Here is a 27981-nt window from a genome sequence, read left to right as displayed (position 1 = left end):
AATTTTTCTGCTACAAAAGCCTCAGAACATCATTTAGAAGCTGACAACCACTAGTCAGTAGGCTCCAAAAAAAGAGGACAGCAGATCAGCATTCCATGGTGTCAAAAGATCACCAAGCAAATGTCCCTTTGCCCACTTCATACCCCAAAAGAGCACAGAATCTTTTCCCCCTTGAACTGGAATCATCTTCAAGCATTATCGGTTGCAAGAGAGAACTGGCTACTTCTTGTGTTTCAGATCCCAGGTGATGGGCAGGAGTTAACTGTCTAACATTTAACTAGATGCTCCCAAGTCCTCAAAAGATCCATTGACACCAGATGCTTCCAGCCTGAGCCTTCTAAAGCAAGTGGTATTTGCCTGTTTAACAAGGAATACAGCAAGGGGTGGCCCAGACGAGTTCAAGGATCTTGCGAAAACCTGTTACGACATTGCTTGCATCAGCTTCCACTAAAATGAAGATAAATACAGTTGGAGCATTGTGTTGCCTTCTGAATCTTCAGAATGGGAGGTGTCAGAAGTAGCCCTGAAGTCTGCACCTCAATGAGGGTGAGGGTGCTGCCAACACAATTTGCCTGTACTCTGAAGCAGAGGCGCAGCTGCTCACCCACACTGCACTCACAAAGTTCATTTCCCTGAAAGGGTTAAGTGCTCTTCGTAAACACTTTGCATACCTTATGAACTCTGTGCAGAGCGTGGCAGGACTCAAGAACACATCACTAACAGTGCCACAGCCATCTCTACAAAGTCTACATTACTCAACTCTGAGCGAACTAAAGGACACATATGCCACTAGTATTTGTTGATCTGAAGTCACTTAGGCACTTATCACACGGAAGTCTGTCCAACAATGAAAAGTCAGACACTGCAGGAAGTGCAAGGTAATGAGCATCAAGATTCATGGATAATTTTTCCTTCGAAAAAGCCAGTTTCTTTGGCTGCCTCTCAAAAAGGCTCTACCTTGTTGCTGTAAATCCTGCCCAGTTCCATCTTCATTGGTACTGTTAAGAGAAGAAAGATCTTACGTATCCCAGCAACCTAAAGGTATCTTGTTTAGAACGGCAGAACTAAGATGGTCTCATGTGAGCCCCTTAATACCGCATCTTGCTGAGGAACCTCATTTCTACACAAGGTTATCTAGCACACATCAATAATGGGCTGCCCACTTGAACAGATGCAAAGGTAGCACATCAAATTTCTGTTACGTGACCACCGCTCTCAGTTTAGTTTTGGTTCTTTGAGGCTGACAGAAAAAACCCAAATCTGCAAGTCCTCTGTAGAATTGTTCTCCCTATGACAACGCTGCAGAGCAGCCAGAGTTCTGAGTATCCTTTTGGCTTGCAGGTTTTGAATGACCACAGCTCAGTTAACACTGACATTCGAGGTAGGCATTCAGCTCCTTGCAAATGTCACCCATCTCCCGTGTGGTTTCAGCCTGGCTATTGAAATTCATTCTGTGAGGCTCCTTGGCAGCCTTGCCACACACATCACAGCCTCTCTCAGCAGCATTAAGGCAGATGCTTTCCGTGACCACCACTGCATTATTTCACTCTTGAGAACTGCTTTCACTACACAGCTATGAACAAAGAAGGTCTGACACTGCATGACAGACCAGATTCAAGAAAACCTGTTGATGCTGACTCATTTAACACATTCTTAGGCACTTAGTAGTTTAAATCCATTGTCTAATAAGCTACTTATTTCTTTATATATATTAAGAGGTATGGCCAGCATGCATTCACATGGCAGCCACAGATACTAAGGAAGAAAGACAGAGAGCTGGTTCTGCCCTATGCTTCACTCTCAGTAAATTTCTTGATACAAGGCCCAGCTTCAACAGGCATTCCAACTACTAAAATCCAGTCCTGATTCAAGTAATCTGCAGAAATTCTGAGCATAAGTAACTAAAATAAAATCTGTCATACATAACATTGGTTAATATCACGTTAGGTCTGAGACTTCACTCTTATTCAGGAGTTTTTCAGTCTCTATAATTAGGTTTATTTATCTCCCTGCAGTACCAGTGCTCTAAAAGCCTTTGGACTAGCAGTTTGTTGCCCAGGCCACCTGAGAACACAGTGAGGCTCAGGCATTTAACTAGCCACTAACAGCCCTAAACACAAGATAATCTGATGCACTTAGAATTCAAGGCTACCCAACCTATTATTTATGAGGAGACAGGGGGAACATCCGAGTTTAGCTTAGCCCCAAGATTACTGTTTCATTTTTAAGACATTACTAAAAATCCAGTTGGAGACTGACACCCACTCCAGAAGGGTCTGTGACTTGCTTTCACTGCACTACACCGACACATCCTGTTCAAAGAGAAGGGGTGCACCTGTTGACGAGTATCAAGAGCGGTTAGAGCTTTGGATCTTCTGCCAAAGCTTCAGATTTGCTCTGTATGAGCCTACAACGTACTTAAGCTACTACTTCAAGAAAAAAATCCTCACAGTCCTGCTATTTTATATTCTACCCTAAGTTTAAAACATTATCTTTTTGGACCAACTACATTCTCTAAAACAGTAAGCGCACAGTGACAGGCATTTTAAACAAGGACTTCTTATTTATTCACAATTTAGATAAAGTTTAAGGAAAGACAAAGGAAATACAAAGGACAACATCAAAATGAAAAGGAATTTCAGGGACCAAAGTGAGTTTCTACAGCCAGTGCTCTCCATACATTTCACAATGTTATCCAAACACTGCAGGTGCAGATTTCAAATAAAACCCATAACAAACCACTATGACTATTCCCTTTGAAATTAAACTGGGAATGGAAGTTAGCCACAAACCACCAAATTCTTTCAGTTTCTACTTAAAGCCACATTTATCTTTTACAAGATGGATTCTGCAATATATTTTCAAGTAGCATTTTTCATTTTGTCTGAGCTCTGCTATAAAAAAAGAGTCAGTGTCAACCTGTGTAACAAACCACTTCTTGATCTTGCTTGTGGACTATGCACTCAGAGCAGTGTCACACTTGCAGCTTGGAGGTATCCTTGGAGATACTGCAACGCTTCTGCATTCAGACTAGTGCTCAGCATTGATGGAACCTTAAAACATATGACAGAGAGAAGTGTCAATGCCTGCACACATTAAACCGCTGCTACATTCTGTTCATCACTGTATCAACACATGGTACAAAGTCAAACAACATCCTGAGAGCAGCAGTTTTCATTGTGAAAGCAGCTGCTGGAACTGCAATTCCTGATGCTGACAGTTTTATGTACTGCTTATCTGAATCAAAAGTGGAAGAGTAAGGAAACTCTTCAGTTATTAAAGCAGATATCTGGATGCAGCAAACATCTGATCTCTCAGGCAATCTTTACTTACCAAAATCCTGAACAAAGCAAAGACACCAGGAGTTAAAATACTCAACTGTAAACCTAACTTGTTTAACACGAGTTGCCTGAATTTCCTGAGTACATACAACTGAACTGGAGCCAAGTGTTAGCTATATACTGACAAGGATACATTTTAATTTAAGAAATGGCATATTTAAGCATATTGCTAAATGAGGTGAAGTCACAGCCTGCCTAAGGTTATTAAGGGAAAAACCTTACAGAAGTTACAATCCATTCAATAGTAACAGAGCATTACCCTATGTCCTGGTTATGACACACTTCATTTTACTGCTTATCAGGCATTAGCAAGGGGACCAGACCCACTATCCAAACAGCCTTTCTGCCTTGCAGAATTCCACATTAGCAAGCCATGTATAAAAGTCACCTACCCTGCCTGGGCACGCTGTAGACAGTTTGTGAAGAGACTGTGCCAGATGGATTCTAGGATTGTTCACCATTTGACCTACAGGATCGTGTTCTTTTTTTCCAGCAAAGGCCAGCTGAGAGAATGCAGTCTGATATCCTGGAGTATCCTCTATGTCAATGAAATGTTCTTCATCGGGGATAGTGTCATCCTCAGGCAGTTCAAAGAGGCCAATGAGGGCCTGCAGCAAAGGAGTCCTATATGTAAAGGGAGAGGGATAAAATTGGGAGTGCTTAAAATACATTAGGACAGGGTGTATTTCACAAGAATGCTCACATTACTTGGAACCCTTTAAATTTAGCCCTTGCAGGTACTTGCTTAGCTACTGAAGTCATAACTGCCCAGTCTAAGCTGGACTTGAAAAACTGTGGATCTGTTTACTTTACAGGCATAAAGTAGGTGTTCATATTAAAAGCATAAACAGAGCATTTAGTTTTGATCAGGTCAAATTGTCATGAATCATATCTAAGAAAAGCCATTACTTGATGATCACAGAATCACTTTGGTTGGAAAAGACCTTTACCTAGGCACATTAAAAAGTTCTCATTCAGGGATTCAGTTATTGCCATTAAATGCAAGGTACCTGACTGCTGGACTGGCTTGCAACCTTCACAGGTAGCTTTCCTCAAAATTCTACTGTGCAGCTAAGATCTTACAGCCTCTCTGTCAGGCTATAAGAATACTCAAGTCTCCTGACTAGTAAAACAGCTATAAATCCAAACTGGGCTTAGCTTTTCAGAAAGAACACAAGCTAGCAGAAGTAGTGTATCTTCCTACATGCACTTCAAGCTAGCCCAGTCAGTGCTACCCCCATCAGAAAAATCTCAAAACCAGCTCTGGCACATGCTTTGGAAACCCAGTTTTTATTTGTTGAGAAGAGGAAGTGGTATGAAAGGCCCTAGAACAGCTTGGGTTGGAAGGGACCTTTCAAGGTCAGCTAGTCCAACCCCCCCTGCAGTCAGTGAGGGTATTCTGATGAGAGCTCACATTTTCAAAAAGAAAAAAAAAAAAAATCAAATAGCTTCACTAACAGAACTTGAAGAAGTGTTCCACCTACCACAGCTTGGTGTATTCAGTGTCCATCATAGGAGGACATTCTGTTAATATTTTTGTAATGCCAACGGCACAAATTTTCTTTTCAACTTGTCCAGACACTTTCTGGATTTCAGGAATGATAATTTTCTCCAAAACCATTCCAAACATCCTATTATGACATTAGACAAAAAAAAAACCCATATAAACAAGCAAACAAAAGTATTAGAAAGCCTTATCAGCCTTATGACGACAACCCTCCCCCCACCCCAGAAACAAGAAATGCAGATACATTGTTGAGACACTGCCCTGCTGCAGTGGACACCCAGTAGAAATTTGAGCACATAAATTTTTCACAAAGGGAAAAGATGAAAAGCATCTCTCCTTTTTATGACCCCCTCAGGAGATTAGTATCTTGAACCAGCAATGAGGAACCATGGGAGGTAAATCAGAAAACAAAAAATTGCTGGAATACTCAAAGTAGGGACAAACGCAGTTTGCAATTTTAGCTAAAGATGACAACTGTTTCCTACTTAGAGAAACAATTACACAGAAGTATTAATAATAATGATAACAACAAGAAGAATATAAAATAATAATACTAACTTTGGCTGTATGCTGTCAAATATTTCCTGCAGAGCTAAAGCCCCATATTTTATGCAGTACAAGTTAATGAAGACTAGGAAACCTGTAACAAGAAAAAGGTCAAATGACAACTCAAGATGAAAAGAAAAGAATAGCTTTAGAGCCACCAGCAAATACATTCTAAAAAGTTTTTCTAGGGGGCAGAAACAGCAATCTTTATCACTGTTCAGTTTCAGTGGAGTTCATTAACTTGCTACCTAGAAGTTTGCCTAAAATCTGCTGGTTCTTCACACACCACAGCGTGGTGGTAAGACAACCAAGACAAGATGCAGACCTTTCCCCCCTTATAGCAGTTATAAATCATTAGAAAAGCCATTTGCAAGTTTTTCAGGTTAAAGACCAAAAGAATTTTCCCATGTTCTTAGTCAAAAATGTCATGCAGTAGAGTTTTTCAGCTCAGTTGTGAATGCCTCTGCATGCCCTTTCTCCAGAGCACAGATGCAGTGCCTTAACAGCACCACTTGCATTTTCTTTGCAGAAGATCATTATAAGCCATCCCATCATTCTTGCTCCTCTCAGGTGCCATTAAACAGATTTTATAGGATTAAGTAATAGATACTGCATCATTTGTGTAGTGGGAGTATCATTAAAATAATTTAATCAGTATGAAATCATCCTTCTATTGCAAAATACATACTCTAATAATTTGTGACAGCTTTGCTAATTTACCATAAAACCTTATCAATAACTTCAGTCATATTAAGGCAGGACACAAATGCATACCATAGTTAGCAGTAATAAGCCCCAACTACATGTAACTGAAGGAAGTGTGGTCAGTATCACTGTGCTGTGTGGGGTGAAAGTTTGCCAGAATTAGCTGAAGATTATATGGAACCACTTTCAGATTATTAATGACAACACACAGAGTAAGAAAGTGAAAGGAATACACAGCTCTCTTATTTTAGTTCCAGTCCTTCAGCTTTCATGAAGTAGGTGTCACCTGCTGTGACATGTACCCTAGATGCCAGCCTAGATGCAGCAAGTCCCTGATGTTGGGTCATTAGTATTGCTTCACCCCCATAGTCACCAGACGCAATAGGATACTCAGTACAGCTGCATGGTCTAAACTGGTGGCACCACCAGTGCTGAAGCTTTTCACAGAGCAAGGAACTTACTTTTAATAAATTTTGTTGTTTTGGAATTCTGAAGTCTTTGGAATAGCAGAATGAAGATTTGTTTCCTGTACTGGTCAACTGATCCACTGGAAATTTAAAAGAACAGTTATTCAGTTCATGCTGGGATGTTATTACTTCACAGAAAGCAGGTGTAGAATTGTTCACCTCTATCTTACTGATAAATGTGACACTTTTCGGTAGTGAAACATTCATTAACTATGAAGTGTTCAAACACAACCATAATAAAGTCTACAGACTTTAGTTTGGAATGTAATTTCAACTCATACTCACGGAGGCATGTGCTCTATAATACTGTTTAGAAGATAGAATCCTTGATGGTCATTAGCTTTAGAGGCAATCAACTTCTGGAACACACCCAACAATCCAGGCTGCAAGCAAAGCAAAACCAAAACTCTATACAACAGTTCTTCATATGTGACCTACCAGAAAGTTGGCCCTGCCCATTTAAGACATAGACCAAGGCTAAAGCTTCTACAGTAAACCTAAACCAGGATTCTGCTTCTGTGGTTAAGGACAAGGAAGACAGATTCTATCAGCACCAAATGATGCTCCTTTAAACCTTAAGATTACCCTTGAGCAAATGAACACCAAAGCCAATTTGAACATGCACATCTGCTTCATCAGCGGCATTGTCTAATCAAGTCTGTCTGTAGCAGACCATGAAGCAGAAGTACCAGAAGCATGCAGAATAAATCTCTCACTCAATTCACTAATCCTCAGATCTCCCAACATTTTGGCTCCTCCTCATTCTTCTCAAGGCTCAACAGAAGTTTCTGAACAGAACCTCAGAGTTTGCCTGATCCACAGTGTTCAACATGAGGCAGATGGGAAAGCTGTGGACGCTTACCTGCTCACAGAAACTAAGGGCAGGAATTTTCCATGTTCATTGACACAAGAACAAAAGCCTCAGATTTATCTTACCCACAGAACAGCAAAGCATCCCCGAACGCGGCATTCACAATAAGCTTTGTCTTTCTACACAGGCACCACTGAAGTACAAGCACAAATTCTGCCAAACCCAGCCACTCAGTAAAGGTTCCTCATTGTTTTTCATCTTAAATCAACATGTCCAGAAACAGACACTGTGACTAAATCCAACTTACAATTTTGTCAGCAGCAGCACTTGCTATTGTATTGGCTCCCCGCTCTAGATAAGCCTGCAGGAGTCGGACCAAAGGAGGAATGTTTCCTGTCCTTTCCCATAACACTGGCTGAAGTAGATGAGGAAACAATGCCATGTAGGATGATGGGATTTCATTTTTATGCATTTCTAGAAGTAGGGACATCACTTGAAACACATATGGAATGAATTCTGAAAAAGAGACAATGACATTTAAATCTCCAGCAACCAGGAACCACCTTATCTACTGACTGAACTGTATGGTAACAGAAAGATTCCAACAAATAAAACCTTAGAGAAAGGCATCACTTCCCCCATTTCATTATTCCAAAACTGTTCAAGCATTGTGTCTGTAAATCTTCTATTCCCTCTATTTGTTAATGTTTCAGAAGATGGAAAACAAGGCAACTTCTATTATAGTAAGAGTAACAAAAGGCTTTGCAGTAGTGATTGTCAGGTATCTTAAAAACAGAGCTCGTTTTACAACCAAGTTAATACAGCTGATGGACCTCATGGAACAACCCAGATGCTTCCTGCAAGTTTTTAATTAGGACTGTGAACATGCTGCATTCTCACTTCAATTTCCTGTGTTACAGAAAAACTGCCATGAGGTAAATCACAGCAACCACTTATAGTAGAGAGAGAGAGCACAAGCACTTACTGATTGTCATTTACCTTGCACATCATTCTGTAGTATCTCAGTGAACACCATAAATAAAGCCTCTTCAAAGCTTCCAACCGCATCAGGGTTTGCTTTGCACGTTATCCTTATCGACAAGCATATTGATTCGAACATGTAATGGTTAAAGTGAGGTTTGCTTGGATTCTAGAAACAAGTTATAAACAGACTCATCAACCCAAACCTGCAGCCAAGTCACTTGTACAGCAAAACAGATTTTTTTTTTAATCCCTATTGAAGTCTAAAAAAGCAACTGGGAGTGAGGATGCTTATAGCTTACTTCTTAATAAGCTAATTAATTTAATTCTGTAGCTAAAAGCAACCACAAGAATCTTTAAAGCATACAGGAGGGGTGGGGTTCCAAAGTACTTTGAAGACAAGTGTTTTCCAGAAGTTCTACATAAACAAGCAAGTCATTCCAAGTATCCAAAAAATGGATAAACCTCTTCTTTCCTCAATCCTGAACACGTCTTATGCTCTGTGGCTAAGTTTTAACTATACATAGTAGAAGTTTTTTGGGATAGTTGATGAAAGTATTCTAAAACATTCCCTGATGTCAATGTTAAGAATATGAGCCCAGCCTGAACAAAAGAATTTATAGCAGGAAGGTAATTTTACTTAATCCCACATTTCTGTGCCTAGATTTAATATTAGCCTCAGAAGCTTCATGGACAGAGAATACAGGAGTTGTGGAAAAGCAGATTACTGGAACGGTGGCCTCTGCACAAGGAAACATACTAGAACAAGGTAGTGCTGCAAAAAGATTTCATATGCTGTTTCCAAATTTCAGAAGAGAGCAGGGGAGAATGCTAAGTACGTCCTCAAAGCAAAACAGTACTTCACTGAAGGTTGCTTTAACTTATTGTAGTCAGAAAATACTGACCAATTTACAGTGTTCTCACAGAACACAACCAACAAGGCATACATAATCTTTGGAGAGACTGCTCTGAAAGGAAAACAGCCAACATTTTGCTCAGCAGCCTGTTTATTTACCTTACTGACAGCCAGCAGTTTCTGTGTAAGTTGTGTGATGACAGAAGGGATGTATGGAATTATGGATTCCTGTAGCAGAGAAAAACTCCTCATGATGGCTGCAAATAAATTGGAAGCATTACCTTCTGGAGACAAGCATAACATTTCTGTCATCCACCATATGCCTAAAACCTTTACCTTTTACTACTAAATCTGATTTACAGCAAGAAAGAATACCTGCTGTAAGAGCAACCAATCTATAATCATGACAGAGGATAAAGCAAATCTTCACCATCCCCATTCTGCAGGTGGAACACAGAAGAACAAGCAACTTTGCAAAGACCATCATGTATCCTGTCTCAAATCTTGGTGTACTATTACTCACAGCCCACTCAGATCTCCTGCTGACACCACTCAGGTCACTCTCCTGACTCCAGATGCTACCATTTGTGAAAGAGTTTGTCACAACACCATTATTTTTAGTGTCCCTCTTTGGCACCATAAGCTTAGTCAAAGATGACTTAATACAGCTTGGTAAATGACTGCAGGCTGTGCACAGCTCTTCAGCAAGTTTGCATAAATGAGGTTTTTCAAATAATAAGGTTAGTAGCCTGTAATTCTAAGCCTTTACCTCAAGTTAGCAAAGGTCCCCTTATATGCAGAACTCAAAGCATTTACCTTTCATAATGTATTCATTTTCAGAGGAGCCAGGAAGTGTCAGAGCTTTAAAAAGGTTTGTCAATAGCACTTCTACAAATGGTGCCATTTCTGCAGCTGTAATGCTGTTAAGCAAAACAGTAAGAGAGTCACAAACTTCAAGCATTTTACAATACTGTAAACTAAGAAATAAGAGACTCCCCCCTCCATATACATTTCTTATCCTTAACAGGCAAAACCTATGTAGCAATGCCTTTATTTCTGCTGAAAAACTTACAGGGTAGTATTATTTGTCCCCCTCATGGTAAACAGTCTTTCAAGAGCATGGGCTGCATAAGTGTGGACCACAATACTTTCTGCTTGAAGATGATTGATTAAGAGAGGAATAGATACCAGCAGTTGTTCTTTAGGTACCTACAAAAATACAGCAACAAATTATAGATGTGTTATATAAAAATACAGATGGTTCCTCACTAGAGCACAACCACAGAGTATGAGCCACAAACTGGCAGAGGAAGAAATCTTAGAAGGCTCCTCCAGTTGCTAAATCATACCTTGACAACCAAGAAGCACCTGTTTCTGTCATCTCCTCTATATTTCCCCCAAACATCAATGTTACACTGGACAGAGAGTAAGTGTATAGAGTCTTTTTCCATTTTACTGTGTCTTAACAGGCAATTAGAAAAAAAAAAAAATCAAGCCTATTAAATATCTGTGTGGGGATTTTTAAGAGATAAATAGAGGTAGTCTAAAATTTAGAAGTAACACTCACTATCTTTTCCTCACTGCATCTCCCAAATGAGAAGAGGCAAAGAACGAAGTTGCTGAACTCTCTTTAACAGCTACTACGATGGTAGGAGCAATCAAGTATATTTAGACTCACATTCACTTAAAAAAGCCTCAGTATGTCACAGAACTAAGCATGCTAAGATGCTCAGTGCTCCCAAAGCATATGGATAGCATATAGACTACATGTTAATTGGATATTTATAACAATATCATTTACTTGCAAAACTAAAATTTCAGCAAGAAGTGTTAGATGTGACTATCAAACACCTGTTGAGTGAACATATGGCCAAGTAAGATAAATTAGGCTTGGCAAGTAAAGTAACAAACTACAATATGGTTTTAACCAGAAGAATAAAAGAAAAACTTACTTGGTTTCTAAAAATCATGATGTATTTGATGCCATCTGCTTTTAGCACAGGGAATTCATTCACTGCAATAGAAAAATATGCAAATTTTGTTGCTACTTTTCATACCACATGACATCACCTCTCTCTATAGTAGAAGTCATGATTTTTCCCCCTCAGAAATGATACACACACTATTTTTCTCCATTGCTTAGTTCCTGCATTTCTGTGTGAACACTGGAAGACAGACTGTCACTTACAGGTACAAATCACACTCCAGTACCATTAAATGTCCAACCTTTTCACCTATTTTCCCCTTCTGGCTCAAATTTTAGCAGCATCCAATTCTATATTCCAAGACAATCCACTATGTCCCAAATGTCATAATTGTTGAAGCATGACACAAATGACATGGGTTAAATCCAGACATCTATAATCTCATCAACATGGGCTGATACAGGCTCTGACCCAGCCTGCAGGATTCTAACTTCCCAGGGGTTTGTATAGCACAGAAGCTTGCATAAGGTCTCGAATACAGGTATCTGATGACTTTGATTCAACAAGTTTAAGCATGTAGCTGATAGCACCCATGCTCTGGTCTTGCAGTTAGCATGTGGCAATCCACCTTTAAAAGCTCAGCCATAGCCAGGCCAACAGATCTGAATTACTTCCCATGGGCCAGGTGTCTCAGGATGCTGATATATGAGCACCTCAAGAAACCACAGTCACCAGCAAGGCTCTACATACACAACCAAAAATGTCATGTCCAAATTAATGGTAACTTACCACTAGCAGACTTTAAATCAGGCTGAATATGATTCACAAAGAATTCGGTCAGGTTAACAAGTTCATTGGCTTGTGTTATTCCATGCTAGAAAAAACAAAAACCAAAACCAGCTCTTGTTTTAGATGTTAAGGTTCAGCTACTCTTTGTACTCATTTTTAAGTGCTTTTAATAAAAGGAACTAAAAGGAATTAAAGAGTGCATACACGTGATGAGGCTGTTGAAACCGAACCTTTAGCAGAGCCATCCAGCTCCTTCTTCTTAATGCTTATAGTGTCTAAGTTTCAGCTCTAGCACTACTGAGGTTCAAAGTTACCAGCTCTGAGTTGAGTAATAGCTAGCCTGTAACACACTAATAACCAACCACCATTTTAGATAGAAGATACCCACAATCTCACTAACTTGGTACTTTTGTGATAGTCCTTTGACAAAAGTTTAGTACCCAAATTCCAATTCTGAATTAAAGCAGCAAAAGAATGACTACAGTTTTCTCCTATGAAAAAAATGCAGCCAGGTTTTGAAACAGGGTTTTCAGATGGATGTTTAGCAGGCAAGTGTTCTAAGTGATGTTGTCCCCATATTTACCACTAAATATAGCACCTAAGGAGATGTGCAACTTAGCAGATTTCTAATTGCTAGGAGACTGGTTCCCACTACATATCACTATTACCAGCAACTGCTCTGCAGTGGTACACAGTCAGAGTCTCAGGAAAAGGCTGAGAGCCCTCAGCAACACTGCACGAAGATACTGTACAACATATTTTACTGTGTTTGCCCCAACTCTGGCTCGTAAAGCCGCAGAGATCTGAGCTGCAATAACACTTTAAACACTTACTAGTACATTAAAATCTGCTCTGTGGGACCTTCCATACAATGGTACTGTTTCCAAACACAGTCTAGCTGAGGTGTAGCTTTCCAGTGTATGCAGCCTGTTAGCTGCTTCCCTCCAGACTAGTAAGGAGAACCATTTCCAGCCATCATTAGCATTCACATGCCATTTCCAAACCATAAACATTCAACAACCAGGAAACATGAGGAAATGCACTGACAGGAACTGTAAAAGTCACTTAGATTCTTTCTAGTCTGCTTGACACTTCTGATCATCTTCTGCAAAGCTGAACTGGGTCTTCCATGGTTCAGTAATATTGAAAAGCTCAGAGGTTCTCAACCCAAACTCCTGTTCCTGCTTCACACATGCCAGTAAGACCTGCCAAAAGGTCACATGTGGTTGTTGACTTTGCCCAGTCTACCCCAAGATCAGATACCACCAAATTACCACCTGTGATAGCATTATATAATGGACAACCTGTAACCTCACCAGCATTAAACTACTACAAATGCAGTTACTGCCATTCTGAAGCAGCATAAAATGAACTGCAGTCCTCACATACACTGAAACACTTGAATGCACACAGATTAAAAGGAAGAGAATGTAAAAGTACCTTCTGTGTCTGAGCTTTGGATGCCAAAGACGTAACAAGGTAAATAGCTGCATCTTTGTGCTTCCAGTTAACAGATGGATTCTTTGCATATTCTTGCAGCATAGAATTAACATACCCAGAAAAAATCCCTGTCACAGGTCCTTCAAAAAATTTGCACAAGCCTCTGACTAGATCACAAGCTGCTCTGCGTCTGGTGTCAATATCTGCAGGAGGACCAGAGATTCTTTAGCTATGAGAAAGTATACAGCTTTTCAAACAGCATAAACAACAAACCAATGATAATAATATATGGCTTCTTACAATACAGCCACACCTAATGTTAGTTATTGCAATCCTCCCCACTGAAGTACAGGATCACATTTATGCCTTTTACTATTTGGACAACAAGAAGAAGAATGGACACTGACCAATACTGCATGTGCAATCACAGGGTTTGCTGCCTTCTAAAGCAAGCTGCAGAAACCACACAGCGGGAAGCTTTTCACCACCTTGACAATCATGAGCCCACACATACTGGTCTGGTTGGGATGGGGTTAATTTTCTTCATAGCAGCCCATATGGTGCTGTGTTTTGCACTGGTGACTAAAACTGTTGGTAACACCCCGGTGTTTTGGCTGTTGCTGAAGAGTGCTTGCACAGTGTCAAGGCTTTTTCTGTCTTCCCAGTGAGTAGGCTGGGGCTGGGCAAGAAGCAGGGAAGGGACAGTCTGGGTAACTGACTCAAACTGACCAAAGGGATATTCCACACCATGTAACATCATCCTCAGCAATAAAAAACGATGGGAGAGGGCTTTTGGGGAGCCAGATATCACTCAGGGACAGGCTGGGCACCAGTCTATGTGTGGGAGGTGGTGAGTCACTGACTCACCACCTCCCCCCACCTGTCCTCTTTCTCTCGCTTAAAACTGTCTTTATCTCTCTGTCCAGGAGTCTTCTCACTTTCACTCTTCCTGTTCTATTCCCCATCTCACTGCAGAAGGGTAGGGAGGAAGCAAGCTGCTGGGTAGTGCTTAGCTGCTGCCCCCCACACCAAATCTGTGCATTTTTGTAAAAAAACCCAAATATAATCCTGTAAAAATTCTTTGTTTCAAGAAAGGGGAAAAAAAATACTAAACTCAGCTGGCCTTTAATACAATATACCAACAGAAGGGACAGAAGGAAAACAAAGCAAGTCAATTTAAATGCAATAGAGGACATTCCTAAAGTAATCAATGAAGAACACAAACAGTTCTTGCCTCAATTCTCTTAAAAGCAGAAGTAGCTAACAAATAAAAGCTTCACAAATACCTAAAATGCAGCCAATCCTGGGTAAGAATGATAAAACATTTGCTTCAATGAAGTTCAGAACCATTTTCCTCCAATTTTGCCCTCCCCTGCCACTCTTAATTCTATTAGGAAGTTTCAGTTGGTGAAGTGTCAGTGCCCCAGAACAGCACATAGAGAACTCCCACACAGATCTCCTTTTGGACTGTTTGTGCTCTGACCTGACTCAAGACCAGGCAGCTACAATCAGAAAAATCAAACAGCTCTGTTACTGCGCTGCTTTGAACACAGTGTTGGTGTACAAGGGCTGGCTGGTGTCCAGCTGGCTCGAGCACAGCTTTGTATGCAGCACTAGTGAGAACTGCAGTTTAAACACGATAGACTACTAAATACAGGCACAGTCCTTCCATGTTATTTAAAACTCTGCACATAGGAACCAAACACACAACTGTGGCTACTCTTCAGCATTGACTTACAGGCTATATTTGCCGAAATGAACATGTGTGAAGGGGAGACAAACCAATCCAATCAAGGAAAAAAATGCTATAAAGACATTGTCCAGAACAAAACCCCACTGTGATGGGCATATTGTGACAGCAGACTTGCTAAAAAACCTGGGTAAACTCTCTTGGTAGGGGGGAAAACTTCCCAATTAAAAAATCTAAGTTGTAAAAGCCTCAGTAAAATGCTTCTGCTCTTTAGAGCTGTATTTAAAGACCAAGTACTCTTAGTAAAAATCAGTGGATTACCAGATCCTTCCAAATCCCTTCTTATATATTCTTCAGAATTATCTTCAAAAGCTTCTTCATCGGCCGCTGAAAAGACAAAATGCAACAAAGTTTAAATATTGAGGTCTCTACTCTCTTTTTTTTTTAAGGTAAAAAGGTGTATTGGCAGCTTGCTGTTTTTTCCAAGTGTTCTCTACAGCTTTAAAAGATAATCAGAAAAATCCAGCCAGTCTAGTGTGTTTAGCTTGCTCCTTTTCATACTCGTGAGATGAAGTGCTCCTGATTTAAAACACATAAAAATGGACAAGACCTATAAAACACTGAAGTGTATTTAATGAGGCTTCCAGAGTCTCAGACTTGGAGAGAAGTCTCTCATCACTGCAATACATCTTCACTATGTTTTATATATCTATGTTAGTATGAGCCAACCAAAATGTGGAGAAATAGGCATTACAGTTACAATATTCATGCCTAATTAGAAGAGAACAGAATAGAATTAACTAGGTTGGAAAAGACCTTTGAGATCATTGAGTCCAACCTATCATCCAACACTATCTAACCAACTAAACCATGGCACCCAGTGCCTCATCCAGTGTCTTGCTAAACACCTCCAGTGATGGTGACTCCACCACCTCCCTGGGCAGCACATTCCAATGGCCAATCAGTCTTTCTATGAAGAGCTTCTTCCTAACATCCAGCCTAAACCTCCCCTGGTGCAGTTTGAGACTGTGTCCTCTTGCTCTGGTTGCCTGGGAATAGAGACCAACCCCCACCTGGCTACAACCTCCCTTCAGGTAGTTGTAGAAAGCAGTAAGGTCTCCTCTGAACCTCTTCTCCAGACTAAGCAACCCCAGCTCCCTCAGCCTCTCCTCATAGGGCTTGTGTTCCAAACCCCTCACCAACTTTGTTGCCCTTCTCTGGACATGTTCCAGCAAGTCAACATCTTTCCTAAACTGAGGTGCCCAGAACTGGACACAGGACTCAAGGTGTGGCCTAACCAGTGCAGTGTACAGGGGCAGAATGACCTCCCTGCTCCTGCTGGCCACACTGTTCCTGATACAGGCCAGCATGCCATTGGCCTTCTGGGTGACCTGGGCACACTGCTGGTTCATGTTCAGCCTACTATCAACCAGCACCCCCAGGTCCCTCTCTGCCTGGCCGCTCTCCAGCCACTCTGACCCCAGCCTGTAGCACTGCATGGGGTTGTTGTGGCCAATGTGTAGAACCTGGCACTTAGATGTGTTAAATCTCACACCGCTGGATTCTGCCCATCTGTCCAGCCTGTCAAGGTCCCTTGACAGAGCTCTCCTACCTTCTAACAGACCCACACCTGCCCCCAGCTTGGTATCATCTGCAAACTTACTGATGATGGACTCAATACCCTCGTCCAGATCATCAATAAAGATATTAAAGAGCATTAAGACTCTCTGAATTACTGTGTTAATCATGAAACACCAAGTTATTGTTGGCACATGACCTAACTTCCTTCATTTTCCAATTTGAAATCCCAGAGACAGAAATATGATTAGATGCCTTCATACAGTGCCACCAATGCACCCAGGACAGAAATCCATTGGACAAACTTGGAATTTTAAACTAGCACTTAAGTAAACAAGAGGTAATCTTCAATACTTAGTCCTGCAAAGCAGAAGATTATTGTAGCTACAGCTACATTTTATTGTCTTTTTGACAGATGAAGTCTTAAAACATTACCTCTAAATTCCATATTAGGTACAATAACTTTTTCACAGATGCTTGTCAATGTATTCTGGTCTTCAAAGAGATGCTTGTAGTGTGGTCTCTCACAAACTGAGGCCAGAAACTGGATTGCATTACTAACCAGCTGCAACAACACAAACAGAACACACGCAGCTTTAGCATGACTGACTGATTTGTAATTCATTATTAAACTTGACAAGATCAGTTTGTAACAACTCACCAAGTCGTATTTCACTTCCTGGCCTGTGGTGACTAACAGATTCCAGATTGCTGTTACAAAACGTGGCAGGTAGGGCTGGAATTCTTCATCATATTTTTGAGCATATAAAGCAGCATTATCACAAATTTGTGATTTCAACAGCTCCAGTAATCCAGCTTCTTCTTCATCCTCACATAAAACAAAACAAAGAACTTAAGCATCCCCCCTTCCACCATCCATCCACTATTTAAAGTATCAAGGGATGTGAAAGATGTATTTGCACAATTATTTTGCCATGCTCTAAACAGGTGAAAGAAATTCCTCTCACATCCCTCAAATTGCTGTATTTTGCTGATTTGTAGTGGAACTGCAAATGAAAGCACTATGCACTTTAAGTCATTTAAACCTGATAAAATCTGACATAAAATTAATTTACAAATGTTACAGGAAAAAAGACTATGCAAGACACTGAAAAAAAATGTGCTTAGAAGGCATTGTATCTTGCTACTTCAAATTGGAACAGCTGTAAAAGTAGCTCACTCCCCTTTCCCACACCTGCAGAGATGCTTGTGAAACCACAAAACAAAAAAATCCCAACCAAACACCACCCCAGTAGTGTCTCCCCTCCCTCTCTCCAATCCCCACCTTTCAGTTTTAATGCATATCAATTCCTGACTCAGTTCAGCACACAACTGCGGTGGGCAACAGCCCACTGACATAAGAACAGAGAAAAGAGCAGCAAAACTTTTTTCAGCAGCAGCATTACCCTAAACCAACCATGAAACTCTAGCACAGGATACACTTCATGTGCCTCCCTGTGCCTTCAGAGTTTCTTGGGCTCCCTCTTGTGGCAAACTATTACAGAGTGTCTGGAAGAAATCAAAACTCAACATGCAGAAGGCACGCACAAAACTTGAGCTTGGATGATTCAGTATCACCTATCACCCATTAAACTACCAGTTCCTACAATTAGACAAAGACAGCAGATGCTAAACTAAAGTACTTTGGGATGCCATGCCTTCTATCCTTTCATCTGCAGCTGTTCCAAGCTCTTTAAGACACCCTGGTTTTCTAGAACTTGGTGCATGAACTAGCTGAAAGGTGTAGAAAACCTGAGTGAGCACTGTGACTCTCTAATGAACAGGTTACTTCAGCAGATGTCCTGGAAAGTTGATGAGAATCTACAATTTGCTTTCTGTGCACAGCTAGATATACCTTGAGACACAACTTCAAGAACTGAACCTCAAATTTCTTACACAACTTCTCTTAAACTCCACTTCCTTGCAGTTATTCTGTCCCTCTGTTGACCCAACACAGAAAACATTGCATTGTTCAGAGTCAGACCAAAGTTTTCAGTCAGCCCTCTCCACGACACAGATGCAAACCAGGAGCTTTAGGCAGTACTTACATCAGTCTGCAAAAGTTTATTATCTAAAGTTAAAAGACTATGAAAATTTGTCATCCATGTTTCCATGTTATCTTCAAAAAACTCAGGAAGATCCTGTGAAGGAAAAGCATAAATCTATGTATTAATTTCTGCTTGCATTGTTTAGATAGCATAGCTACATAGTAAGACATGTGTATCCACCTTATCATTTACTGAGGGACAAAGTGTGGGAAACAATCTTCAAAATGAAACACTACTCTCCTCCTCCTCTCAAATGAAAACCCTCCAAACAGGCTTTGGAATACACTATTTCCAAATAAATCAGCTGCTCACACTCTACACAGCTTACAGTTTTCTAAAGAAAGAACCCCATTGCCTCTTACTCCAAGAGCAAGAAAGCACAAGCCTCTATTTTAGCTCTTTTGCCTGCTATGGAAGCACAGCCCAAGCAGTCAAAGGCATGATCATCACCCTTTACAGACTCAGGTTTGTGTTGAGATGTTGAATAAATGTTACCTCCAAGTAGCTTGTTACTGGTTTTCATATAGTGATTTAATGACGCTAGAAATTCAGATCTGATTTCATAACAAAAAACAGTGCCACCAGAATTACTTGCAGGGTACAGAGCTACTAGTTTTAACTGAGTTCATGTCAGTACAGATGTATTTATAAAGGAGCACAGTGAGTACAAACTAAGGCATTTGAGTTCTCTCTCTCTCAGCTCACTCTCTAAGAGCTACCCATACAACACCTCCTTGCTATGACAGGAGCTTAGACTCTCTTGAACTCGTTTAGATAGCGCCAAGTTAATGTCTCAGTTAACTCCATCCTTACTGTACCTTTATTCCAGCACTGATGCAGACTGTAAAATTTTATTTTGGGGATAAAGCAGGGCCCTAGAGGCTGCCCCAAGTGGATTCTATAAATAAGAGCACAAGAGCTTTCTGAGATCAAAGTAGAACTATTAGAAGAAGAAGGAGATTCACCTGAAAATTTAAACTGTAGAACAGCTTCGCGATTAGAATGAGGGAAGAAAAGAGAACCTTCAGAGCACTAGCATCATTGGCATGTGTGCTGCAAAGTTCAATAGTTGCCTAGAAGAAGACAGAAGATTCAGTCATGTAACACATTGTGAGGTACTGCAAAGTGTCATGTAACTTTTAAAATTTTTTTTAAAGAGAAAATACAGTTCCTTCTCCTCCCCTTATCCACCCTTTCAGGGATCACTTCAGGACTTCAGTTTGAACATCAGGAAGAGTTTCAAAGCAACTGTGTTCTCAACTCTTCATTTTACAGACATGCACAACGAGCAATTCACAATGTTCAACTTGTTTTAGAAATGATTCAACAAGAAATACCTTGAAGAGATTTGTCAAGGGCAAAGCAAAGGCATCAAGGACAAGTTTGATCTCTGACCATAATTCATTTGACTTAAATTCGTGGCGGTACCTGACAAGTGAAAGAGAAATACACCAATAATGGAATACAGCCTTCAGGTTTCTTATCCAATTAACTTGTGCACAATTAATTTTTTGTGCTGAACCTTGAAAAAAATACTGCCAAGTAAACAAGATCTAAAAAGCATGGGTCAAGATCACTCAAAGTATACATTTTGACAACCATTTAAGTGTCTTATTACAAAGCAAATAAGAAGCAGCCACAGCTGCAGACTTTGTAAATCTACAAAATCAAGTCTAATGGTAAAAACTTGAGAGTGGAACAGAACTTCTACAACCCATTTACTAACTCCCTCGCTTCCATTACCTCTTAAACAAGGAGTGAGCAGTGCGCAGGACTCCGTTAATGACATGGAAGTCTCCGCTTTGGAAGCGATTGACCATTTCTGTCAGCAGGTCTGGCCACTTCTGAGGGAAGTCTTCCCGACCAATAATACTAATGGCATCACTTAACTGGGAAGGAAGCACAACCATGACATGATTTAACAGCAGGCTCCTCGCTACGAAAGGCACAGCAGTGGTGGCAGATGTTGCAAATACCTGAGAAAATGCTTCTTTTGACTGTCAGATTCATAAATTGCTAAGTTAGAGATCTACTTCTTCTCAGTACAAACAAATCTCACTTTAAATTCAGTGTGTACAGACAATCTCACTTGCTAGAATTACTATATCTAACTGCCTAATACTAGAATCAGCTGTAAGAGTATCAAATACTTCCCTGTAAAAAAAAACAATTAAAGTAGTTAGAAGCAGCTACAACATACTACCAAGATATTTGGATTGGGATGACCTCATTGGTAAGGGAACTGTGTCTAGTTCTGGGCCCCTCAATTTAACAGGGACATTGAGACTCTTGAACGTGTCCAGAGAAGGGCAACGAGGCTGGGGAGAGGCCTTGAGCACAGCCCTATGAGGAGAGGCTGAGGGAGCTGGGATTTAGCCTGGAGGAGGCTCAGGGGAGACCTCATTGCTCTCTACAACTACCTGACGGGTGGTTGTAGCCAGGAGGGGGTTGGTCTCTCCTCCCAGGCCACCAGCACCAGAACAAGAGGACACAGTCTCAAGCTGCACCAGGGGAAGTCTAGGTTCAAGGTGAGGAGAAAGTTCTTCCCAGAGAGAGTTATTAGCCGTTGGAATGGGCTGCCCAGGGAGGTGGTGGAGTCACCATCACTGGGGGTGTTCAAGAGTGTTCACTTGGTGCCACAGTTTAGCATTCATGAGGTCTCGGGTGACCGGTTGGACTTGATGATCTTTGAGGTCTCTTCCAACCTTATTGATTCTATGATAACCACAGCCTCTACATGTGCTTAAAACATTCCAGAAGTCTGAGGACACAACCAGAAATGGACATGTTACCTGCTTTTGAATTTGTTCTGGGCTGCTAAGCATCAAGGGCACTATGTTGGCTTTAATGGCTATCCTGTCCGATTCACAGATTTTATTCGGCTCATCCTCAACCTAAAATTGAAAGAATAATTGAGTGATGTACATATCAGTACACTCCAGGCAACAAGAGATTGTCAGCATTTCACAAACCACTTGCTTATACTGATTTATGTAACTGTTACACTGTTAAAGAACCTAAAAGGTCTGTTAAGAGACATTCCCTACAGTGAACCTGTAACAGTAGTACCTGAGAAGAGCTGAAAGGAATTACATCTTCGTGTAGAAGCCTGAACTAGCTTTTTCTCCTTTTCCAATATTGACTCTTCCAATCAGCAATTCAGCAGTAGTAAGGGTGGCTGCACATGCCAATAACATACCTATGTTTAACCAACAGTCTCCTCTTCCACCACACCAAATGTCATCTCTGGCCTCACTTCTGCCAAACTCAAAGACTTATTTTCTGCAGGCTGTCTCAAGCCATACTGTCTAGAAACTGTACATGAAGATGCAGGTTATGCAATTGAAACTGCAATATTGACTTTAAGAGCCACCCAATCAGTTCCAAATACCAATTGGGTTTAAATCTAGTCAGTCAGTAGTACCAAGTGGCAGTAAATAACAAAATTTCTACCAAAGATATGAAATAATGCTACCATCCAGTGACAGTAGTGGTAGTTACAGTCTGTGATGAGAGCACTGAAATTCAGAAACCTAGACATCATCCAGCAACTCAGTGGTAAGCACCTTCAGAGAGTAATTCAATGATCTTAAAATGCTTTAAACCAGATGGCACTACCACCCTCCTCATCTCCCCTTCATCATCTTCTCATAAAATGCAGCCACTTCAAATTGTAAGTTATGCTGAGCTATAACCCCAGCCACTAGGGGTGATCCCCAGGGCTCAGTCCTGTTTAGTATCTTTATTAACAACCTGGACAAGAGAATTGAGTGCACTGTCAGGAATTTTGCAGAGGACACTAAGTTGGGAGGGAGTGGTGCCCTGCTGGAGGATAGGGAGGCTCTACACAGGGAGGACCAAGGGCAGTGCTATGAGGTTCCACACAGCCTTTGCACAAGACACGAAAGGCAGCACACAGTGTTTCAAAATTTATCAGAAAAACCAAATTCCTCCTTCACTCCCGAAGTGCCCTGTACATCCAGCTCTCCAGGCTCACCAAAGTTCTTGAAGAGGCAAAACCATTCTACTTCCAGAGTTTTATACCAGTTAGGTTCAGTGCTGCTAGATTAAACCACATGATCTAGGTATGCAGCCTTACAGCTGTATTTTCTGTTCATACAGCTGCCCTTGACATGCACACTTCAATTTTGGACAGAATGATGTGGCTTGAAGCCACATAGCAATCATAACAGCCCTCTGGATGCACTTTCTGCATAGCATCTCCACCTACTCCCAAACAAAATCTCATCCCGAATTACATCAGCAACCCATAAAAATGAAGCTGCTTAAAGATTTTTCTGTAGCGTTATTTCTACCTATAGTACACCACACATACAGATGCAGTTTGGGACAAATGACTAGTAACAGGAAAAAAGTTCCAGAAAGTGCCAGACTGAATGAGCTGAGCTTATTAAACATAACCAGATGCAGGACTGCTATCACTTAGTGTGAGGGGAAAAAAATCCCATGCATATTTGGAAACAGGTATCAGCTAAGAGATGATGATTAAGTACTCCTCAGCTTCCCTGCAGTAAAGCAACATTGCACATTTGATACCCATCAGATACAAGAAGTATTTTCAGTGAAAAACAGTATATGCAGTATTAATTAGAACCTCTCCTCACTGAAGGACTTGAGCTCTCAAATATACTGCTTTCTCAAATAAATTTCATGCATGCTGGAAGCTCTGAATCAAAAATGGGTTTGAGTCCTTTGAAACAAAGGATAAAATGGAATTAAATGGCAACAGTTCTATTTGCTGTCTACAAATACCTGGAAGTGTTAAACTGTCAAGGCCACCAAAACAAACCGCCCCACACTACTCTATGCCCCAGAAGCATTCAGATGAAAAAGAAGCTCAGATCATCACTTTCAGCTGCAGTGCTGGCTTGGACCGTTTGTAACACTATGACAATAGACAGGCCAGACTGCCCAGCCTGTGTGTACAAACACAGCTATTTTAGTTTAAATACTACTAGTTAAATGAGCCTTAAATGCTGTGCCTCTGCAAAACACGAATAGAAACTATTTGTTCATCATTTTATCACCCATCTCTACTTCTTTTTAATGTAATTTACTGCAATGGTCCAGATTTTAGGCCCCCATCAGTAAATTACACCCTGTCTTTGTTCCCTGAATGAGCTCAGAATGACTCTTTCACAGACTACTGACACACACACCTTCTTCAAGGTTACTTCAAGAATAACTTATTGTACCTTAAAACAATTATTGAATCTTAGCACAACCACTCAGCTGGATACCTACAATTCTCCAGTTCCTTTTAATGTAGTTCTTGAAGGTTACAGATGCACAAACTTTGATGACATTTTCCTGTGATTTCTCCAGCAGTGTCAGGAGTAACAAGGGATAATTCTGGCTTCCTTCAACTGACTCCAGAAACTTCTCCGCTGTAAGAGAAGATACTAAGGTTAGCAAAAGCTCAACTGATGTTTCTAATGGGAACAAGTGTCTGTTTAAAATAACACATGAACACTTCCCCAGAGTCTCGCAAGGACAGAAACACAACACAAGCCTGACAAAAGGTACTGCAGCTTCTTTAACACCAAGCTCTTTCAATGCTTCTGCTGTTAACAAAAGTTCTCAGTTCAAAGCGGGATGGTGAAATATTGCCTCCTCACTGCTTTTGAAAGTCATAACCCACTAGAAGTAAATCCTGGTTTAATGTCAACAGCAGCACTGTTTTAAATAACAGTACCCAAAAAATCACCAATACAGGAAAACAAAATTACAAAACCCAAACTGAACATATTTACAACCACCCTTTTGTTCTTCTTCTCTTAAAAACATACTGAGAACTTCTGCAAAGAGGTCATTGCATAAACAGTCACTGTAGTTTGCAATACATAGACAAAGGAGCCAAAAGAGTGAACTTTTTGGGGGCGCTCCCGAGAATCACTTACCAGGACGCCTTATAGCAGGATCTGGATCTAATGTTTTCTTTAGATACTCAGTTAAAGTCTGTAAATTGGCATCACTCAGCTCCATTTTGGCAGAACCTAAAACCCACAAGTAGTTTTGTTGTAAGTACAAACCAGAAAATCCATCCTGTAAGCTACACATATAGACCTGGATTCCACAGAACACACACATCATCTCTTTCTCACTACACCTCATGGTCCTATTTCATGCACTTCACCCAATAAAACAGCAAGTAGTGTGCACCAAGCACAAAACATCCATTTCTTCAAATCATGGAACTGTTATTGTCTACTTTGTTGAAACTAAGCTCCTAGAATAGGATCACACATTCAGCTAACCACGAATCAGATACAGCCCAGAGATGATCTCTTGCCCTTTCAGGACAACAGGAGTTTGTTTTTGCTTTTGAGAACTGCTGCCAGCTCCAGAAACCTGTTCTGGTTGAAAGAGCTGCACAGTCCTGTCCTGCACAAGTGCAAACAGAACAACTGTTAGAGTCAAGGTTTGTTTAAAAATAAATACTTTTTTAATGAAAGAAAACTCTCAACAGAAAATTAATTCCTCATAGAGACAAAACACTGTGCAAAGCCAGAGCGCTTGTCCACTCTGTAGAATTCATTTAGATTGGGGTGGGAGCTAATTTAAATGGCAATACTTATTACAGAATAACCCTGTGCAGTAAGTCCAAATTATTCCTCTCTAGTAATCCTCCCACACATATGCTCATGCTTACCACAGTGATGTATTAACTCTGCAGCTTTAATTAGAATAATTAAAATTACAGCAACATTAAAAAGGCAACAAGACACACTTTAATGAACATGTTGCTGCTCAGGATGTCATCAACCATTCTTACCACCACCAGCAGCACAGCTCACTCCCTCCTGAAGTAATGGGAAGGCAAAGATTTCCATTTCTGTTCTGGAGGTTCTAACTCGTAAGACAGACTGAAATTTGTCTGTCCCTCCTCAGATTTATGTTGATTATCAGTGTGATAAATATGGTTTCTATTTAAGCCCACTTGCGAAGGTACTGAGTTTTAATGACAACAATTTTATTTGACTACATCTACATCATTGAAAGAGACAGCAAGTTTCCTCTTGAATTAAATCAGTAATTGAGATTCCAATGTGATTTTCAAAAAGAATCCCCAAACTTCTCCTAGAGTCCTGCCCCACATTTTTCACTCCCCTGCCCTTTAAGGGATTTACTCAACTGTAGTCTTGTTCACGTTAACCAACAAAAGCCCAATAAAGTACAGCAAAAGCAAGCAGCACCAGCAATAGCTGGCTCTTCTACTCTACAAAATGGCCTCATGCATCATTATGATGATGTTAAAACTAAACCTTTTATAATTAAAAAAATCGGCTCCAGGGAATTGTGTAGGGCTGAGGTATAAATCCACGCAGAAATCATTCACGGAGACTGAACTTGACTCAAATGGGAAACCAAACTGGAAGAGGAGACTGACAATCTTGAATGACCTCTTACAAACACCTCTCACAATCTGTGATACAGGGGCCCACGTAAAAACGCACCTCAAGCCGTGTGCTTATTCTGAAGGCCAAATGCAAAGATCTGAATCTTTTACTCATTCCACCACACAAAAGGATGTTTTCACTTGCTTCCTCCTTAGTCCTACTTCTCTCTCTTCCTCTCGTTATCCATTTATTTTGTTTTTCACGATAAAAAAAAGTGGTGGTACTTGCTAGGGTGATACGATGCTTTTTGCTGTGTTGTGACACATGCCTCCTTAAGAGCCCAGACCATGCTTAATGCATGAACTACTTTAATCACAGTGACAGAATACTTACGGGGGGGAAACCCCAAACCAACCTGGCTGTCCTCTAAGCCTTACACTGTGAAGAACTTGATAGAACTGTTCACGCATTCATTCACAGCATTTACCAAGCAACGTGCACATGCCTAAGGATGTTTACGGTCTAGATTTTACAGGAAAAAATATTTTTACACCAAACTGAAGATCTTTACACTCACTTGCCACTTCGTCACACCGCAGGGGTCGGCAAACGAGTACGGGAGCGAGTACCCGTCACACCCCCGGAGTGCCCGCTCACTTCCCTAGAGCCCAAAGGCGAGGCCGCCTGTGAGGCGGGGCGGCAGCCCGGAGCTCCGTAGCGGGGACGGGGGCTCCAGGCCCGGGCACGGCGTGACTGTCTCCCGCACTTACCACCCCACGGGGCCGACATAGCCTCCTTTCAGCGCCGCAGCCCCGCACACCCCGGTACTGCCCCAGACCGGTCCCCGACCCAGCGTGAAGCCACCGGGTGGATTATCCCAGGGACGGGGCCGCTCCGTCCGCCCCGCCGCCAGACTGCGCCTCCCCCTCGGCGGCGCTCACGTTGCCTCATACGGGAGCGGCCCAGCTGCGGGCCCCGCTAAATGGGCCCAGGTGCAGCCCTGTTCATTCCGGCCGGGCCAGGCCTGGCCGGGTCGCGGGGCAGGCTGAACTGGTGGCCTCAGTGGGAGAACCCCGAACAGCACCAACGGCCCTCAGACTAACTTGCTCCCCTCCCCCTCCCCGCCACCTCCGGACTGGCAGCAGTAGAAGCCAATGAGAGGAGAACATTGCTCAGTCCCAGGGCCGTGGGCCAATGGCGACCTGCGGAAGGCGGGCCGAAGCGCCCTAGCATGGTGAGCTGCGCCTCTCGCTTGCGCCGCGGGCCCAGCGCCCCAGCCCAACGCGGAGCGGAGCAGAGCGACGGCCAGCTGCGGGCCTTACGAACCGACGGGCTGTGGGGCCGGCCCACCGCCTGCATCGCCGGCCAGCGCGGCCCGGCCTCACCTGGCGACTCCCCCCGGCGGCAGCAGCTGCGGCTCCGAGAGCTCCGGCTGCGCTTCACATTCAAACTGCGGCGAGAGGGCGCGGCGGCGGCACCGTGACCGCATCACGCAGGGCGGTGACACTGTTCGGCCGCCAGGCCAATCAGCGGCTTCTCCTTCCCCGACGCACGCCGCCATGAGCCAACCGTGATTGAGATCCGTACGGGAGGACAAACGGCCAATAGCTGGGCTCTTCCCACAAGGCCCCGGGGCGCCTTCGGGAGCGGCCGGGCCGCAGCGGGAGCCGGGCTGGTACGCGGGGGTGGCCGAGCAGCGCCAGGAGAATACGGCGTAAGGAAGCCGGCATGGGGGGAGGAGGAGGAGAAGGAGGAGGCGGCAGCGGCAGCGGCAGCCCAGGAGCAGAAGCCATTGAGGAAAAGAGGAACATGAAGGGCGGGAGGGAGTAGACGCGAAACCAACCCCTCTAACACCCCCTGGAAATGAAAGGCACGGCAACACTTCTTAAAACTTTATTGATTTACCACTTGATTAAAGCATGGAATATTATAACAG

The 27981-nt window shown here is 42.0% G+C and overlaps 1 protein-coding gene across 1 annotated transcript; it reads right to left on the bottom strand.

The window, feature by feature from the left end:
* Window positions 1-225: 225 nt before the first annotated feature.
* Window positions 226-27602, bottom strand: CSE1L (chromosome segregation 1 like). Its single transcript, XM_054173413.1, has 25 exons — window positions 27431-27602; window positions 24606-24701; window positions 23950-24092; window positions 21477-21578; window positions 20428-20573; window positions 20022-20112; window positions 19650-19757; window positions 18685-18777; window positions 17298-17465; window positions 17072-17201; window positions 15380-15445; window positions 13369-13571; window positions 11929-12013; window positions 11167-11228; window positions 10287-10423; window positions 10031-10134; window positions 9374-9471; window positions 8377-8527; window positions 7685-7893; window positions 6852-6949; window positions 6561-6646; window positions 5407-5488; window positions 4826-4972; window positions 3734-3965; window positions 226-3053 (listed from the first exon to the last, which is right to left on the bottom strand). Exons 2-25 carry the CDS (start codon window positions 24688-24690, stop codon window positions 2964-2966), a joined length of 2916 nt encoding a protein of 971 aa, XP_054029388.1. The 5' UTR covers window positions 24691-24701; window positions 27431-27602; the 3' UTR covers window positions 226-2963.
* Window positions 27603-27981: the final 379 nt, after the last annotated feature.

The sequence above is a fragment of the Dryobates pubescens genome, chromosome 26, assembly GCF_014839835.1.
Source record: "Dryobates pubescens isolate bDryPub1 chromosome 26, bDryPub1.pri, whole genome shotgun sequence".
NCBI lineage: Eukaryota > Metazoa > Chordata > Aves > Piciformes > Picidae > Dryobates > Dryobates pubescens.
The sequence above is the reverse complement of the archived record's forward strand: the minus strand, read 5'-3'. Positions and strand labels throughout refer to the sequence as shown.